The sequence below is a fragment of the Diorhabda carinulata genome, chromosome 3 (assembly GCF_026250575.1).
Source record: "Diorhabda carinulata isolate Delta chromosome 3, icDioCari1.1, whole genome shotgun sequence".
Lineage (NCBI taxonomy): Eukaryota > Metazoa > Arthropoda > Insecta > Coleoptera > Chrysomelidae > Diorhabda > Diorhabda carinulata.
Genome location: NC_079462.1, coordinates 28,953,826 through 28,972,981, shown reverse-complemented (window position 1 = coordinate 28,972,981; position 19,156 = coordinate 28,953,826). Strand labels below are relative to the sequence as shown.

At 30.2% G+C, this 19,156-nt stretch overlaps 4 protein-coding genes and 1 long non-coding RNA gene across 5 annotated transcripts; 2 read left to right on the top strand and 3 right to left on the bottom strand.

The window, feature by feature from the left end:
* The first annotated feature begins 19 nt into the window (after nt 1-19).
* LOC130891064 (ATP synthase mitochondrial F1 complex assembly factor 1) lies at nt 20-1,019 on the top strand. Its single transcript, XM_057795574.1, has one exon. It carries the CDS (start codon nt 113-115, stop codon nt 953-955), a length of 843 nt encoding a protein of 280 aa, XP_057651557.1. The 5' UTR covers nt 20-112; the 3' UTR covers nt 956-1,019.
* Nucleotides 1,020-1,360: 341 nt separating this feature from the next.
* LOC130891061 (exocyst complex component 6) lies at nt 1,361-7,507 on the bottom strand. Its single transcript, XM_057795568.1, has 15 exons — nt 7,148-7,507; nt 6,929-7,094; nt 6,693-6,877; nt 6,066-6,167; nt 5,909-6,011; nt 5,783-5,855; nt 5,454-5,623; nt 5,167-5,334; nt 4,889-5,095; nt 4,380-4,558; nt 4,128-4,319; nt 3,833-4,070; nt 3,639-3,780; nt 2,747-2,933; nt 1,361-1,591 (listed from the first exon to the last, which is right to left on the bottom strand). Exons 1-15 carry the CDS (start codon nt 7,246-7,248, stop codon nt 1,465-1,467), a joined length of 2,340 nt encoding a protein of 779 aa, XP_057651551.1. The 5' UTR covers nt 7,249-7,507; the 3' UTR covers nt 1,361-1,464.
* A 338-nt stretch (nt 7,508-7,845) lies between these two features.
* Nucleotides 7,846-9,626, bottom strand: LOC130891060 (uncharacterized). The gene is made up of 2 exons (XR_009058846.1): nt 8,991-9,626; nt 7,846-8,817 (listed from the first exon to the last, which is right to left on the bottom strand). It is a non-coding gene; the product is annotated as an uncharacterized LOC130891060 (long non-coding RNA).
* Nucleotides 9,627-9,739: 113 nt separating this feature from the next.
* LOC130891059 (uncharacterized) lies at nt 9,740-11,467 on the top strand. The gene is made up of 2 exons (XM_057795567.1): nt 9,740-10,794; nt 10,956-11,467. The coding sequence occupies exons 1-2, from the start codon at nt 10,491-10,493 to the stop codon at nt 11,390-11,392; spliced, it is 741 nt and encodes a 246-aa protein (XP_057651550.1). The 5' UTR covers nt 9,740-10,490; the 3' UTR covers nt 11,393-11,467.
* Nucleotides 11,468-12,702: 1,235 nt separating this feature from the next.
* Nucleotides 12,703-17,702, bottom strand: LOC130891058 (SCY1-like protein 2). The gene is made up of 4 exons (XM_057795566.1): nt 17,432-17,702; nt 16,552-17,378; nt 14,970-15,272; nt 12,703-14,690 (listed from the first exon to the last, which is right to left on the bottom strand). The coding sequence occupies exons 1-4, from the start codon at nt 17,568-17,570 to the stop codon at nt 13,458-13,460; spliced, it is 2,502 nt and encodes an 833-aa protein (XP_057651549.1). The 5' UTR covers nt 17,571-17,702; the 3' UTR covers nt 12,703-13,457.
* Between the last annotated feature and the right edge of the window lie 1,454 nt (nt 17,703-19,156).

Genomic DNA, 19,156 nt, shown 5'->3' with positions numbered 1-19,156 from the left:
CCTCGTATAGAAACGAAGAATTATTTTTATATAGGTTGGAACCTAATTCTGTTTTTATACTCTATTAATTTAGTGAAATTATGGTTAAAATCGTGTAAACGTTGAGCTTGAAATGCATATAACATCTTTAATGCGTAATGTTCTTTACAAAGCATCTTTTAGAGTGATGAGTAAACCTATAATGACAACTCCGAGAAATCTACAGGAAGTCCTAGATGATTTAAAGGGAAATCCGTTTTATGATAAATATGCTCAAAAAATCGCAAAATTACATAAGGAAGATCCAAATGAGTTAAAGGTACGCTTGGAAAATGCCAATAAGAATAAAAAAAAGAAAGCGGACCCTATTGAACAACCCAATCGACAATACTCTCAATTGTTACAACCTAAAGAAAAGTTGTTAGAACCTACGCTATTGAAACAAGAAAAATTGGATAGTATAATGAAAACGGATTTAATAGAAACCAAAAACAGTGAAGAAATAAAATATATTTGGGAAGAATACCATAGGAAAAAAGAGCATTGCATTGCAGCAACAATACCATCGGAAGATTATATAAAACTAAATGAAAATGCTGCAAAATATCCTACTTTTTTATTTGCTCTGCCTCGTTCCCAAGGTTATGAATTTATTATGTGTCAATTTGCACAGAATACTGTTCACTTCACGCCTCTATTATATTATCAAGTTCATAAAGCAGATGCCCCTGAGTGTTTAACTATCACTCATTATGATGAATATAAGGATACTAAAGGACTAGTTTTAATGAGAGGAGAGTATGATAAAAATATTATCAATGCACAGGAGGCACAATGTCTGGCAAATCAAATTCAAATGTATTATGTACAACACGACCCTGAAAAGAAAAAATTGCTAGAGGTGTTTACTAAAGAGCCAGATAAGTTCAAGCATACTGATCTGATTAAACAGATTGAGAACTTGTCAATTTCATAGAAAAATTGAAAATATGTTAATGTAAACTTGTACATAGAAATGCTAATAAAAGTCTTGCAAATTATTTCATGGTTTTTATTTAGAAACTGGTACAGAAAGCCAAATGTGTTTTTACAGCATTGAGTACAATTACAAATTAAGTACTCAATTAGCTTTTGCAATAGAATAGTTGAGTAATTGTGATGGTAAAGTGTACACTTGCAATATGGAGAAAACACTAGTTTACTTCAGACTACGAGAATGAACTTTTATTATTCTTTTTACTTTTTAATGAAAAAAATTTTGTGAAATTTGATTACAATATTAAGGGGCGTTTCACAATATTTTTTTATCATGTTAATAGTATCCTTAAAAAAAGTCGTTTTTTGCCCAATCTAGTGTATATGCCTATAGTGAAAAAAAAGGTTTCTTTTATAAAACAATTTATTTTTGAACCATTAACAAGTTTTTAAATAATATCTGTATAGAATAAAAATATTTACTGAAAATAAAGATTATTATGCAATATATTATTTTCCTGGCGGTATTTGGGACAGTTGTCTTAACTGTTTGAGAACTGTATCAAGAAGTTTCTTTTTATCTCTCTCACTTTTTTTCAGTACCGTAAACATAGTTTTCTTGTCACCTTCTCTTAATCTACAAAATATTCAAATATATATTTCATCTTTTCACCAAAATTAAGTCATAAATTTGATTTCTTAATTTTAAAAAATATAATGAATTTGAGCAAAAAATTACTATCTATTATAGAGGGAGAATTGAAACTTAACAAACATGAAAGTAATATATATTTTAAATTCAACCATTACTGTTGAAAAAATAAGGAGAGAAAAGTGTCTCCTACAAAAGTAGGACTGATAGTTCTAAATGTCAACAATATGACCATTAAGACGACCTCTTTCAATGGCCATTATGTCGTGTTGATCTCCATTATTACATTTATATACATACATTGATTGAATGCAGTATTGTGTAAACTGAATTATCAACTTGACCATCACTCCTGGCAGAGTATGAAGACAAGTCGGTCTCATGAAGATAATCCATGAAAATATCTGCCTATAAAAAACCTACTTCTATCTTAGTTTATGTCAATATAGACTTAATTCCAATTTCAACCTGTTCACATCACTTGTAGATGTCTTCTTTCATGAAAACCTAAGAAAAAAGTAACTTAACCCCTTTCTCCCGATTACCATCAAAGGTAAAATGAATTCCACATCTCCAAACGCACTCCTTCATCCCTTGTCAATATGCTGATTTTTTACGGTTCTCCTATAAACTAACAGGGCTAAATAAAGGGGCAGATGACCGCCCGTGGCTCCAATATAAAAAGTATTTTTTTACATTCATTATCCTTTTAGGTTTCATGAATTGAAATTGATCTTCATTTTTTTAACAAGCAATAAATATATTTGTTATACAGTTCTTTATTGTGTAATTGTTTTTTTGCTGTTTGTTTTATTTGAAATAAATTTGTATATACTTGTATAAAAGGAAGACAACTTTTGTTTTGCCCGGAGCGTTCAAAACACTAAAATATGCCTTGTAGCCTAGTAAACTCTTTCATCAGCCAAATGGCGGATAAGAGGGTATAATCCAGACACAACTGTACCCTCCTCTTGATCCAATTAATATAAAACAAATCCTATATGACCAGTTGATAATTTTACATAAAATATTGCCATATGCTACATAATGAGGAATTTATGATTAATAGATTACCAATGCTAATCACAATCGCAAAAAAATATTTTATATCAGACCGTACCTTGCAAAGAAAACACTTACTTTTCTAAGAGTACTATCGCAATATCAGGATTTACTTTAGAGTATTTACTAGTGTCTTGTGCATAATCATGGAAATATGTAGGCCAATCCCATGATATGAATAAATCTAAAATTTCTCTAAGACTCTCAAAATATGAAAGCAATGCTCCTTCTGGTAAATCTTTCACTGGTTCAGAAGCTGCAAATTCTACAAAAACAAAAATTTAAATTCAATAATTTGATTTTTAAATACATAATCTGAGTCAACATAACTTCCTTTTTGAACACTTAAATAAACTCATTATATGCATTACAAACTTTTCATTTTAAGTTTTTTTAATTATTTTTGAAAATCAAATCAAGTATTTGAGATTTCCTAATCTCCATGTATAGAGTAAGACGAATACTAACATTTGCCAGTATATCAAGCATTACATTGGTAGTGATTTCTCATTCTTATTTTAACCACTTGCGGTGGAAGTCATAACTTATCCAACCGCAGGAAAAAAAATTCTGTAACAAGTTAACAAATCGCTCGAAAAGTAGTGTCGCTGTAATTTTTTTTATAGGACCAGGAATCAATAATTCAATTTGAGTAAATTGTATACCACTTTGGGATTTTTGGAGAAACACTGGAAATGGCTTCTAGAAAAACTGCACTTGCCTTTCTCAGAAAAATGAAGTCACATTCAAAAAGTTTCTGCATTATTGCTATCTTGTATAGATGGAAAAGATGTTCATTGAAAAGAAAGGAAAGGAATGATTGAAAAGTATGACTTGTATGATGTATGATTGCAAATGAACTGTGTCAGCACTGCCCATGGCGAGCATTTTAAAAAAGGAAGTAATGCTATCAGACCAAGTAGAAAATACAAAATATGTCATCTTAGTTTATCAAATGAGTATTACGTACGTTCACATTGTAGTAAATCTAAATTGAGTTGGTTAAGGGCTCCCATAGAGATTTGTTTAATTTCTTCATTCATAAGCATTGCAAATAAAGATTTTGCTATATGATCACATGCAGATTTGCAAGCAATTTGGGCGGCTTCTAACTGTAATAAAACATGTTCTAAAAAGCGTTTACGTGATTTTGAGAATACTAACAGGTATATTTGTAAAACTTTGGAATGTAGTTTGAAGAAATGCTATAATATCAGATATATAACTGGAAGCGTGTCCTTTAGGTTCTACTAACAGCCAATCGTAATTTTCCAATTCTATAAATTCGTCCAACTTTTGCTTCAATTTTTCGCAAATTTGTCTCACGGCTTCCTCCCGGGATACTGAAAAAAGAGCGGATTGTCCATGTACAAGACCAAAATTTGCACCTCGTGACTCCTCTCTGAAAAAAAAAAATATATAAACTGAAAATTCAACTAAAAGAAATTAATATACTAACCCTGTTATATTTGAAATGAATTCATCTAGGTAGATATTTGCTTCTTCTAAATAACCCGTATCAACAATAATTTGAATAATTTCTTGTAAGTTAACATGAGGACTTCTAAATGTTGATGAGAGACATCCATTGAACGTTCTAGTAAGGAGTAAATTCATTGATTTCCTTATCATTTCGTCAACTTCTACTTGACTAAAAATAATATATTATCACTTAACTCGGGATAAAAGTATTTTTTGCGACGTAACTTACCTAAGATTCAGATCTTCTGAAAATTTTACGCAAGCATATATGAATTCTTTAACTTCTCTGTAAATTTTTGGTACCATTCTTGAAAAAGGAAAACTGTAAGGATATTTTATATCATCTGGAATATCTCCTTCCCATGGAAAAGACAATAATACCTCATTTAGTTCTTCTTGATTCTCCACCTACAACATGATGAACAATAATATTACATGTATGTGTAGTTAATGTTGAACAGCTGCTTTCAGATCAGAATTATACAGGGGGTTGCAATTAAACATAAGAAAATTGGTATTGGCCATTGTCAACATGAAACACTTTGTATAATTTTTTTGTAGGAAATTCGTTTAAAAATACAAATCGACATGTCTAAGCGTTTTTATTATCTTATTTATTTATTAACAAATTTATTCCATTTTGCTGTTCCACAATTTAAAAATTTGATATAAAATATTACTTGTCATCATAAACTGAGTGAGTGAGTTAAATTGAATTTGGAGCTTCAATATACTTACTTTGATTGGTTGAAAATCTTCTGCTGATAAAATTTTTCTAAACACCTGGACCCATCTCTGCATCAATACTTCTGTATAATGATCTCTTAATTCTCTTACCAATTCCCACAGAGGTTTTACAGAATAACCATAGTTTCTCAAAGTTGTGCAAAATAACATTATCAAATCTTTTATTCTTAGGATTAAAGTAGCATCAGTACAATAAGCCTGAAAATTTTACAATATTACACAATATACACATTGTAATCTCGAACAAAGAATTTTATTTTTTTTCTTACTGAATTTGTTTGGAGAGCTGTAACAATTTTGGATAATGCCATGGACCACATTTCATCTAAAAACGCTCTTGTAATTAAACCTCTACCAGTATTTAGAACATGGTCTTCAAGGATAAAGAAACCAAGAATTGCATGGATATAGGAGCGGTAGCTTGCTTCAGATTCATGCTGAACATAATAAAAAGATATAAATGTTTGTACCGAGTTAACTTTTAAAATAATCCTGATATAATGGAGTTTCATAACTTATTTAAAAACACAATTACTACAATGGTCTATGTACTTACCATATTTGTTGGTGGTTGTAGAACTAACCTAACTTGCTTAGTTCTTTCTGCTCGATAATATGTTTCAAATGTTGAGGATCTTCCTAGTACATGGGCAATGTGCAAACCTCTGTATATTGGTGAAAAGTCTATTAATTCTTGAGCACTTCGGTCCTCATCTAAATACTGACCTGTTTGGTAATTCAGCAATTAAAAATTAAATTATCCTAATACTAGTTCTAGTCCAAGAAAAATTAATGTAACATCAATTTATGAATAATATATTTGAGAAATCGGAAGTTTCTGAAACTTGTTTTATCATCACAATTCAATTTTTATGAATCACTCACCAAGTGGTTGTGGAGCTATTCTTTTCTTTTTTCTACCTACCACAGTAGGATCACTTGCTAATTGTTCACTAGTCTGAAATCAATACAAATAATTATTCAAATATATAATCCACGAGTATAACTTACATGTTTGATTGCCACTTCTCCAACTTTAGGAGAAAATTTTCTTATATTTTCTAAAAAATCTTTCAAATCAGACATCGAAGCAGCTTCAATTTTCTCTCGATATCTAAAATAATTCATAGAATAAATAATTAATGATTAGTTTTGTTTTTACCATTACTTTGGAATATTCTCTTGTAGTTGCTTTGAAAATCTGTAATTTGCAACATGGGGCAAATGTAAATGTTCTAATTCTTCCAGTGTTTTGAGAGCCGGGTAATATCTGCAAAACATAACATATTAATTATTCTGAAAAAATTGTTACGAAGTCCTTCACGACATGGACCGTGAAGACGATCCTGTCTGGTCATGATGGAGAAATCTAAAGTTTGGCAAGTGCGCTCTGAATTTGATCTACTGGTTTACAGACTAGCATCTAAGAACCAATTGGTAACAATACGAGAATCATGATAAACGCTAGAAAAGAGTTTAATCAGTATATCAAGCAGGGGGGATCACTCCATAAATTTATTTTGTATGTTAAACATTATACATAACTTGATGAAGCTGTTCGAATTTATTTCGTTCTTTGAAAAGATCATGTAATCTTGTGTACTGAGAACCCCCTGGTCTTGAAAGACAGCCCTGTGGATACCTAATGTGAATTGTAAAAACCAAGTAAAACAAAACTTTAGATATATTTTATAAAAAGTAAAGTTTTTTGTTCATATAATAGGTTTCGTAAGGTTTTGAAAAGAGGAAGTTATTTTGCTGTACACTGATTCCAGTGTTTATAATTCTTTGTTACCTTTTGTCTGCAATCTGTTTCTGTAACTTAGAATAACTCGTTAAAACAGGTAAGCATAAATTAAGTTGAGCTATGACTACAGCTATATTACTCTGAACTTTTCTAGCTTGCAATAATTCTGATCCAGACTTTGTTATCCCTTCTGCAGCAACATGAACTTGTTTGTCCAAAGTTATAACCTGGCTCTAAAACAACAAACTTCAATTGCTATATGGATAGTCATTGTGCATTCTTACATTCAGCTTGTTTGCCTGAGATTTAACTTCTAATAGCTCTTTAACGGATTCTATAAATCCTTGATAATATACATTGCACAGCCTTTCAATATCTTTGTCATGGTGTTTAATTCGTTCATTCAGTTTTTGTTTAAACTCAATGTGTTCTTCGTTATCAAAAATTGCTCTAGAATAGAAGTATTAATGAAAAAAAAAGGTGGAAGAAAATTATACGAATACCTGAATGTGGGACCCCAGTAGTCATCTATGCCTTCAATCTCTTGTAAATATAAATCATGCTGCAAGTTTACTTCTGGTACAACTTTTTGGTCCATGGTCATTTGAATTATTTCAGAAAAATTATACCATATACTATAGGTACAGTTATTTACTACACGATCATATTTCTTAAGGGTTACTAAAATAAATAACCGAGACCACAGAAATCTACTAATTACCTCAGTTATCAGCTCTTTTCTAAGTTATCTATGATCGTTTACAAAGATTATATACTCGATAGATCTGCCACTCTGTATAAAAATTTGACGACAAAGTTCGATTTTAGCGACATCTCTCGGATTGGCTCCGTACCAAGAAAAATATTTCTATAATCAAAGATTTGATCTAAGGTTCATATCCATGCTAACTTCGCGGGAAATTTGAAAATAACTCAAGTAATTTTAAATACTCGAAGCAAGTTGTCGCATCAAATTGTCAATGAAACAAAAATATTACGCAAAATACTTTCATTTTGCTAACATTTCAAATTCAAATATTGTTGTTTACAAGAAAATATAAATACCTGAAATTAAATGAAGTATTTTGTAAAATATTTTGTTTCCATTTACAATTTATGTGACAACCAGGTCGGGACATCTAAATTTCAAAATTAAATGGTGTATATAAGATGTAGGTAGATGGAATATTGAAACACGGGATGATTATTATAATTTTTATTTTGTTTTTGACATTTTATAACTATATCCACAAACAAAAAATTTTCCTTCACATTTTAGCAGACTTAAGACTGTCAACAATGAGATGCTGTTTAAAAAATGTTTATTTGTACATGGTACATACAATGGTATATAAAAAACTGATTTTATAACCATGGATAATTAATGATTACCATTGTCTTTCTTGCAGCTTTCCCTATATTTTACATATGCCATATTCATCACTACATCGGATTCTTTATATTGTTGATCTTTGTCCTTCAAAATTTTATTAATAATACCTTTGTAATGAAAGATGCATATGTTAAAATTAATATTAACAAACATATTTACATAATCCTTTTATCTGAACAAAATATTGAGGAAATGTCTGTAAAATTCTCCAAACGAAATATTTGTTTCTTTATGCCTAACGAATTGATTAACTGGGGCAATCTTTCCAAGATTTTATCAGAAAAACTTTTAAAAATATCACAGAATTTTGCTGAAGGCGCACATAAAACATTTTTTTATGTTCCCTAGAATATATTGATGAATTTGCCTTAATTAATTCGTTTGACAATATTATATTTTTACACAAGTGGCATTTGAGACTTTTAAATAATTTCTTCGCTACTGAACCTGCCACATAAGGAGTGACAAGATCTGATCCTGTATATTTTGAGCATCTATTGAATGATTTATAAATTGGGACATTGACTATTGGAGGAAATAGCAATTCTTTTCCTCTGCATAACTTTTCTCTAGGATTTATAAGAAGTTTATTGTCATAGTACCAGATAAATGTAGAGTTGGCAGTGAAAGTTTTTTTAACCTACCATTGGGGTTTCTACAAATTGGTTCAAAATGAATGTCACATATTCTATGTGATGATAATACTGTAAGCATTAACTTGGGATTATTTATTCTGTACAACCAAATTCTGCAAACGTCTTCATTTGTAGGATGGAATGTCTATAAAAAAGTAAAATCAGGATAAAATCATTCAACATATTTAACCATTCAACAAAATGATTTCCTAAATACAAATTAATGAAGTAAGGAAGAAAAGAGTATTCTCGTATAGATATGAACTTGATTTCAATTTAAATATTTTCATGTTGATAAATAGTAAATATTACTCTCACCTTATCGCTTGCTTATTCGTGCATCCTGGTACATAGCAGGCTTTTACTCGTTTACTCATATTGAGTAAGTAAACACGACAGCACAATTCGCAACAAATAATAACTTTTAAATGCACAAAAATGTAAATAGCTAATAGACAAATAAATACTATTTAAATTGCACAACTTCATACACATCTGATCATTTCAATTCACATCAATTATCCAATACTAATGCAGATTTCATTTTCAAGATTTAATCATTTGAAATTCAAAATACAGTGTGATTGAAATAATACCATAAATCTACATGATTATTTATAATTAATAGGTCAATTTGGCATGACGTCATAACCAGCCACTATATTGTCACGAGCAACAATTATTGCATTATTTACATTAAAATTATGGTTATATTGGTGTTCTATTTTCGTTTTTTTTTTGGCAAAAGATATTCATTTATTATTCACTTCAATCAAAAAAGCACTCGAAAGAATAAATTCTCTATACACAAATGAAATAGTCTTTGTTTGTCCACCACGATAATATGACCGACGTGTCAAATAACGTTACTCGAAATGACCTACTGTAACTCCCATTTTTTTGGTATTAAAAAATTAACGTTTGCACGGAATTAAAAATAGACAAATTATAAATTGTAACATGCCATTTAAAAAAAAACGGAACAAGCCGAATGGCATATTACAAGATTGTAACAGACAAATAATAAGTTATAAGATAATGTTTTACCTGTCAAGAGTTTGTATCACAGTTGTCATGGGTTTATATTAAAGGTATCAACGGTTTGTATTACGGGTGTCACGGGCTTGAGCGTAGAAAATTAAACATATAATTTTAAATTTCTACAACAAATGTTGGCTTTTAGCAAGAAAAAATTTTTTAACCAGTCGACGAATTGCCTACAATTATTATAAATCATCAATAGTTTATTTGCTTTTCAAACCAAGTTAACAACAATTACCTACTTAAGAAACTGGCTTTTAAAGTTTTAAGTATACAAGACACGTATAAATTCAGTAATAAATAAGATACCACAAGTTTTTAAAAATTACCACGGATTTTTAAATCATCCGTGTGCCCGTGTCTCCTTGGGAACGTGTGAATAGTCACAGCCATGTTGAAAATATCAACCAAATTTAAAATATACTATAGGATCGAGACCATTCACCATAACTAAGTCCGTGGCACTTCTTCTTTTCATATGTACAGGTTTAATCAGTATCAGTAATATAACCAATCATGATTGTACACTTGAACGATTTAGCTTGAAACCAATAAAAAAATTGTTTAACGTATTATTAAAAATTTTAAGCTGAGTTGGTAACCACCTCCGTATATAAAGGTTATCTATGGTTTTCACAGTACGCTTATTCAGTCGTTCAATGAGTAAAGTGAGGTGTGGAATAGCGCAAATCATGAGGTTTGTCAGGTGCTAAATCATAATAACAAAAAAAATTTACATCATAATGTAAATTCTATTGTTAAAAAAGCAAGATCAAAATGCCGGTATTAAATCACTATAAGATTGTGTACATTTTAATACATACTTTATACACAATATTTTATTATCTCTGGAGATTATCTGTTTTTATATCGAAATTAGCAATTAGGATTATATATTCCAATTTTAATCACAATGATAGACCTGACCAGTTACAGAAAAGACTGTTTAATTTATCAAAAAAGCCTCTACATTTAACTATAATACTGGATTTAGAAGAGTATTCACTATATGATTTAGCTAATCTTATATTTTGGTGCCTAACTGCTGGAATTCCATTTATTAGTTTTTATGATGATAAAGGTAAAATATAATTTTGTATTTTGGAAATCAAAGTTTCTACAAATTAAATATTAAGTACATTATTCTGATACCAATATATTTGCTAGTTGTTTTTGTTATTTTCACAGCACTTTTCATAGCTAAGTAAATTTATTCCCACATTTATCTTATTTTCTTTTTAGGTAATTTAAAAAAGCAAGAAGAACACTTACAGCAAATAGTGAATTTTAATAAACTAGATAACTGCAACATAATATGGCACACTCAATCGGGAATGCAGCATAAAAATGGTTTTACAGGCCATAAAATTCATGTTAAAATCTTAACAGAAGAAGATGGAAGACAGTGTATAGTTAAACTCATAAGGACCTTTGCATTAAGCAAAGAAATAGACATTAATACAGAAATTATCAGTGACTATCTTTTAAAACAATATGAATTTCCAGATCCTGATATGGCTCTAATATTTAGTAAAAAATTTAATATTTCTAAGTATCCACCATGGCAGTTAAGATTAACTGAATTTTTCAAAGTTGATGCCATTAAGAATGTCAACTTTTCTATATTTTTGCAAAATTTAGAGAAGTACAGTAAATGTGAACAAAGAGTGGGGAAATGATGGTTTCCAAATATATTGTTTTGTTTTTCATTATATTTATAAAAATTAAATAAATACTTTCAACTTTCTAGAAAATTTTTTTTTCTACTATTACATTATATAAAGGAGATATGATGTCATGTATTTAAAATCCACCTTGAATGATATAACATAATTTAAATATTCTCTGTATCATTTTTTTTATTTCAGTCAGTTCAATATTTTTGCTACATTCTCCCGTATTTTAAATTGTGAAAATTCTACAATATCTTGATCTTAGGTTCATAGTTGTGGGCGACCAGGGAGCTGTTGAGCACATAGGCCAATTGTGCTCCACTTGACATTACTAGAGGCTGATGTCCTTTGAGAAGCCAATCAAGCGCTCTGGCTTGAACCTTTTGATGTCATTAAGTAAGTTGTGAGGTCTACCCAGGTGTTTTAACTCACTGTCTGGTCACTAGTTGGATTTCGCGCTTGTTGGAGCAGTGCAGTTGTTTGGAGTGATACGCACCGGGTTCATCTATATGTGCCTCACTTGTCTCATGCCAAGTGTCTATCCACCTCTGCTGAGCAGCAGTTTGAAACTAACTAACCAATTAATTTCTACATCCTTGCACCATATGATTTCAACCCATAGTTAAAATTTAACTTTCTGTTTAGAGAGAGTTGGTTAAAGATAGGCATGTTGGTACTAGAAACTAACTTCAGGGAGCACATTTTTTTGATTATGTTACCGGAGTAGTTTTTTTTTTAAATTTGTTAAAACGAAAAGTGATAGTCTGTTGGATATTTCCTTTCCAGGAATTTCTATATGAAATAAACTAACTTCACCTTACAGCAGATACATGCTCAAAAATAAAATATTCATAGGGATAGGTGACTCCAAAATGCTGTGTCACCTAGTAAAAATAGTGTGTGGTGCAGTAGGTAGTACAAGTCATTAGGAAACTAAATCCTGCCCAATAAGCTATAGAATATGAAGAACCGTAGGTTTTAAAATGTGAAATTAATTCAACTTATTATGAAAACCCAAAGATGATAGCTGCTTTCCATTTACATCAAAACTCTTGATTATTCAATACACGTTCCTTTTCACTCTCACAAGTGAGACCTGAGTTTTTACAAGCAATTTGCACAAGCTTCCTACATTTTTTGGGGTTAGGATTTATGCAGAAACTGTCAATAAATAAAAGAATATAAACCACTGTTAAACAGACGGTATAAGTGGCCTTAAGGCAGTGTTAAAATTTAAACCATTATTAAGCTTATGGTGCAATTGGCCATTAAATAATAGTCATAAGGTTGAATTGGATAAATATTAACAAACTTCATTTTCATAGATATATTTATATGTGTGTCCAATATAATCGATAAAGAACAATTTTTGACAAGTATACATTTTACATTAAATATATAATCATGTGCCGAAAAATAAGGCTGATTTTCATTTTCTCTCTTTTTCTAATATATCAAATGTTGTGGATATATCTCCACAAACAATGGGGGAGAGCTCATAGCTGACTAGCATTCTTGGATCTCTAGATTGAGACAACAAAAGGAACGAAAATATCATTAAAATATGGAACCAAGAAAACCTACCATTTTATTTCCATACTTAAATTTGATGGAAGGAAATTTTTTTAGCAATTGGGCATTATTTGTCTCTTTTCTTTCAAGATAGACTAAGTCCAGCTACATTAGTATGCAAAATGGTACTGCAAGCCTCAATTGATTTATATAGTTGTTAATGCAAAAAAGGGCAAGAGAATTAAAAAACATAGCAACAGAGTGAAATTACTTCTCCAACTATCCAAAATTTTGGCGAGGAGAATGTGAAAAGTGGATGTTAGAAATTAATGAAGAAGTTACTAAATACAGTTGCATAATATGTAATCACAAAAAATGCTACGAGATAATTGATTATGATATCTGTTATTGGCTGAAATTTAGGAAAATGAGGAATATAATAGAGAGACAGAAAATGATATAATGCAACAAAAAGTGAAGTATTGTCTAATATGTACAAAGTTTCTGTTAGGGTTGGGTCCACCATTACAACATAAACAGCATTTTAGGAAAAAGAAACTCAACTTAAAAGATCCATGATATCATCATTGGATAATCCTGGAGATTGCGTAGTACTGGTATTCCCATTGTTGGGTAATAATAATGGAACTTTATGCGCTGCCATTTTATTCATAGGTATTTTGGAAGTATTACTACTAATATTACCATTATTATTTGGTAAAAGATTATCTAAAGCATTCCAATTAAATGAATCGTTAGTCTTATTATGGAAGCTAGTCCAAGGTGTGAATTCCATTGAACTAGAATTATTTTGAACAGATCTTTTACTCATAGATGATATAGGGGAATAGCTATTGTGATTCATTAAACCGTTCCAATTACTTTGAATATTTGTTGCATTTATTGGTTTATTTGACCCCATTGAAATGTTATTTATTGTAAAAGAAGTATTAGCAGATTGATTTTGACTAATAACTGTTGTATCACTCATCCAGTCGTCTAGTAATGAAGTTGAATTGATTTCAGTTTTCTTTGGAGTGATATTTTCTTGGTTATTCACCATTTTTGGTTGTCTCACATTTTGTTTTGGTTGTAGGCTCGCTCCATTCACATAATTATCTAGACCAAGACCAGCAAATGCTGAATCTAATTCCAATGGTTTTGATTTGGGCGTAACTATTGGTGTAGTACTGGCTAAAACTTTTTGCTCATCTTTAACTGAATTTAATTGCTCTAATTTTGTTCTATGTTCGTTTTCTACTATTTGGAACATTTCTTTTACTAATGAAGTTAATGCATTGAATTGAGACATTGTTAAACCGTTCTCTATACATAGTGGAATTAAAAAGGGTAGCACTCTAGAAGCTATGATTTCTTTTGTAATTCCAAGTTTTTTGTGGGTCAAAGCTAATTTGTATATACCCAATATCCCCATCAAAACTGCTGGTTCTCGTGACGGTATTTGAGGTAAAAATGGTAATACTTCATCCAGTACTAACCATTTGTCTAAATGTTCTAATAGCCTACCGACACACAACAAACAATTTACCCTAACTGACAGCGTTGATGTATGCAGGCAGAGTTTTTTAATTCGAGGAAGGAGGCTATTTTTCACATTCGAATGATCTAATAAATTAGCAAAAGTCGGAATTACTGATAAACATAATTCATGGATTTGTGGTGTATCAGCGTCTAAACCTCTGTACAACATTGGAAGGACGTGTCTTTGAATATCTTCTGCTGGAGTTAGTTTCAACAGGAGTTCCATATTTTGAAGCATTATGAGAAGAACCTTAAACAAATGTTTATATATAAAAACCAAGTTTTCAAATAGAAGTATATAAATATAAAATATATAAATAACAGGTTATTTTGAAGTGATTTTCAATCAAAATAGACCTCATCAAGATAAACATATAAAAAGGCCTTAGAAGTAAATAGTTAAAGAAAAGTATAAGATCCTTGGGCAACATATTGACCCAATTCATAGTAGTATAAAGATTCTTTATATCAATAGAAGTGTATATTACTACTTTAGTGCAATTATATAAAAGGAAAATTTGATACATACCTGAATTGGTTCTAAGATTGTCATCAGAGGTTTTATAAGTGGCAAAATGATAGTACAGTATTCCTGTTGTGAACAATCTTGCGCTATTTCCAATAAACTTGGTAAAATGAAGGGTACCATTGCATTTTGATTTAAGTCATGCGCTAAACAAGAAACAACTCGTTGCAATTTTACCCTGTGTGGTAATCTGGGCAATGCTTCTGGTAATCCTTTATAAAATTGTGATTTTTGAAGATTATCCCATTGTAGGACTGAGTCAAGATAAGTTAAAGTTTTGATACCAATATCGTCAAAAAATGGAATCTGTAATTAATAAAATAGATAATAAAAGAAAACTGAAATAAAAACCCAACTGCACATTTAATGAGTGCTGTACTAAAACTAGATGAGACCAGCAATGTTTTTTTCAGAATGAATGTTTTCTTCCTCATTCTAATAATGAATTGTAACAATATCTCAGTATCTGTCCTAATAGCTAGATTAGTAGAGCTAAATAAATAACATGACCTATTAGGTATCATGCCTATGGACTTTATTGTTTGGGGAGATGCTAATATATAAACGATTGTGGAAACTTTTTATTAAAATAATTCAGGCAGCATTCAAGCAGATGAGAATATAAATAATGTCAAAAGTAATTACAGCTGAAATAAGAGCTAAGAGCATGATTAAATTAGAAATGAGGATCCAAATTTTGGAAAATAGTAGTTTTATTTTTATTTTAATCAAAAATAAGTTTTTGTTAACTACTTTACATCATTTGAACTATTTTATTATACTTTACTAGTATCTTACTTATTTCTGTAATATGTAGTCCAAAGGAGTCCACGATGTAGGAATTTTGTGGAATCATAAAGATTACAAAGCTGTTGATAATAAAATTTCATGATCTTATTCATATTTTTCCAATTCAATGATTTATTACAGTGAATTTATCAGTAGTGAATGATGGTGTAATATTTTCGTACATCATTACACAATAGAATCATACAAAAAATTGAATGTAAGTAGTGATCATATTCTATTTTTATAATAATTTTGAATAACGAAGCTTTTGTCACTGTTTTTCAAATATCTTTCAACACTTTGATTACCATGTGTACACCTGAGTATAGACCCCCATTCTGACCTTATCTTTTTAGAAAAATTAGTTTTATCAAATATTCATAACAATTTCAAGTATTTTATTTTAGAATATAATACAAATAAAAAGATTATAGGAAATGAAAAAAATATTTTCTTCTCAAAACTACATGATTTTCAAAGAAGCCTGTTGAGTAATTTTTATCATTAATTTCATACACCAATGGCTAACTAATAAAAATTTTGTGTAAGCAGACAGATATACACAGGAAAAAACATATATAGCAGCATATAGACATGTAAAAAACAAAATTTTTATTGAAATGCCACGGGCATCTTATAATCACACAAATTTCAAAAAAAAACAAATAAAGTAACTGAAACTAAAATAAGTGGTTATATTTTAAATTCAAAATTATGACTTAGATCAGTTCCTGAAATGTTTGCATTAATCAACCAAAGACATAGGAAAAACATATTTTTGAATAAAAATACTTACTTTAAGAAATTGATGTGTGTCGGGTCTAACATCTGGAGTAGCATTAATCAATAATTTAATATTATCTCTCAATTCATCTGGTACAAATTGCAACTTTCCTGTATTCAAGTGTTTCAGCTCTGATACTCTTGATTTAAATTGTGATAAATCCTTCACAGGCTTAAAGCACTTCTTATCAGGCGAGTACAAAGTATAAGCTAGCATTCCCAATGAAAACATATCACTGGCTAGAGAATGTGATGAAGATATTATATTTTCTGGAGCTAGATAATCTAAATTAGGTTGGCATACTGAAGGCATTGTTGGACTATAATCCTCGAAAGGAAAATTTGATGTTATGTTTGGAGGATTAGTATTAATGACACAAAAATCGAAACCAAATATTTTCCAAGCTCCTTGTGTATTTATAATAATGCTTTCTGGGCTAATATTTCTATGTATCAATTTAACATCATTATGTAAAAATGCCAATCCTTCAGTTACTTGAAGTAAACCATATTTAATTTCAATATCAAATAATTTATAATCTGATATATTTGCTGGTTGTGGCATATTTGTGGTATGTCCTAAAATATTTGCTATGCTGGCAAATACTGGTTCTGTGGCAAATGCCAAACTATCCCTACTTTCTTCTAAAGGGTGTTGAACTGTTAGAATTTTAGGATGTCGAATCTTTGTAAGTTGTACAATTCCTCTACGTAAGCTCTCTAGAATAAGTTCTCTATCATTTTTATTGAACCTTTCCAGTTGACGTTTTTCAAATACAAATATTGAAGCTGCTTGTTTAGTGGATCTCTTGTTCCCTTTGTAAATTTTCCATAATAAACCTGAAAATTCGGAAATAACGAAGAATATAAAGACAGTGTAATTGATTAAATACCTGGACCTGCTGAAGCAACATGGGCAGAAGATTCGAACTCTCTAGTTACTGGATTTCCAGGTAACACACCCGATAATTGAGATACAGTACTATGCACTGAACTACTAACTTGATTAATTACTTTATTAAATACATCCATTTTCCTAAATAAGGTGAAGTAAAACAAAAACACCCAATTTAACAAAACTTTTGTTATGACATTTAAGTCAATTTAAATTGACACAAGGCTTATATATACATCGGTACTCTGGTTAGTGGTATTTACGTCATTAAAACGACATGATTCGTAAACTAAAAGTGGAATATCTTCTGTCTGACTACAATGAATTTAGTAAAATTCAAGCCAAACTTAAAAGAGATATACGTCGAAGTCATGAAAAATGTACATTAACAGCTAGCAAATGGTCATAAGAAATTTTGGTTGTATGTAAATACCAATAGGAAAAAGTCCAAAATAGCTGTTGAAGAATCCCAATTCTACGCTTCTTTTTGTAACAGCTGTCTGCGGAGACTGCAGTTTTTTTATTCTGAATGGCTGGCGGCCTTGTTTGTGACATTTGTCGCTTTTCAATTTATTAAGCACTATGTGCACGAAATCCATGGGCTCGACGCTCATGAGCTTGGCAAATCAATTGGAGCAAATTTCGTTAAGCTTTGTGTCAAGTGTCAACTTTAAAAACATGTCGGAAATTATTTGTTTATCTGTCCGAAATTCAAGATATTTGATTAATTGTATATAAAATACGAATACTATGAAAGCACTTCTTTACTATAAATTTCTTATTTCCAAGACCTTTTGTTATGCTTATTTTTAAATAGCTTTGATTCTAGGTCTTTTCTGATTTAAAATTAGTTTTTTTTTATTTAAAGATAGGTAAAAATTTGTCGTTTCGACCTGTTGCGGTTTTTATCAAAATATTTTTTACTTGGAAGTTGATTTTATCCTTATTTTAATATTCATGATGAAGGTGATCAAAATGTTTTTTACTATATAGACTTTCTTACCCTTTTATAGTCTTTTTCATTAAGAAATTTATCTCTAAATTCAATAAGAAAATTTTATTTCAAGCAAACAACTGTAAATCTAAAAAATCGAAATGAATTTGAAATAAATGTCCACATAACCTCAATTTTACAGTTTGTGCTGAAAGCCCAATTTTAAGGATCTTTGAGCCCGAAACATTCATCTGTTGTTTGAGGGACAAGGGGAAAATGCAACGGCGCACAGATCTGGAAAACAACAATTTGGAACACGGGTTTGAAGCGATCTGCTCGATTAGGCGCTCAAATTGTGTAATTGAAAAGCAGCTTTTCAGTGCGCCATCTTGACTTACGTTTTTTTATGTTACATGTTCCGATAACGCTTTTACATACGTTCTGATTCACTTGTATTTTAAATTAATTTTCTTAAGTAATAAAAATCAATAGCATGTTCTATAAGAGCGAACCTCTTATCCAACCGGATGACATTGTAAATGTTTGCTGGTTATTATTGGATGTATTACTTCATATACTCCCAATTTTGACAATATTGATTCAAATATAAACTGTTTCCCTTGGGTTACCTCCCCTTCTACTAAGCTTGAAGTTTTAAATCGCCTCAAGAAATTAAAATTAAACTTTTTAGCTGGTCCAGATGGTTTATCAGCATTTCTACTACGAGATTGAGCGTCTGTTCTCATAAAAGTTTGTCTCGTTTTTAAAAAGGTTAATAAGGTTGTTATT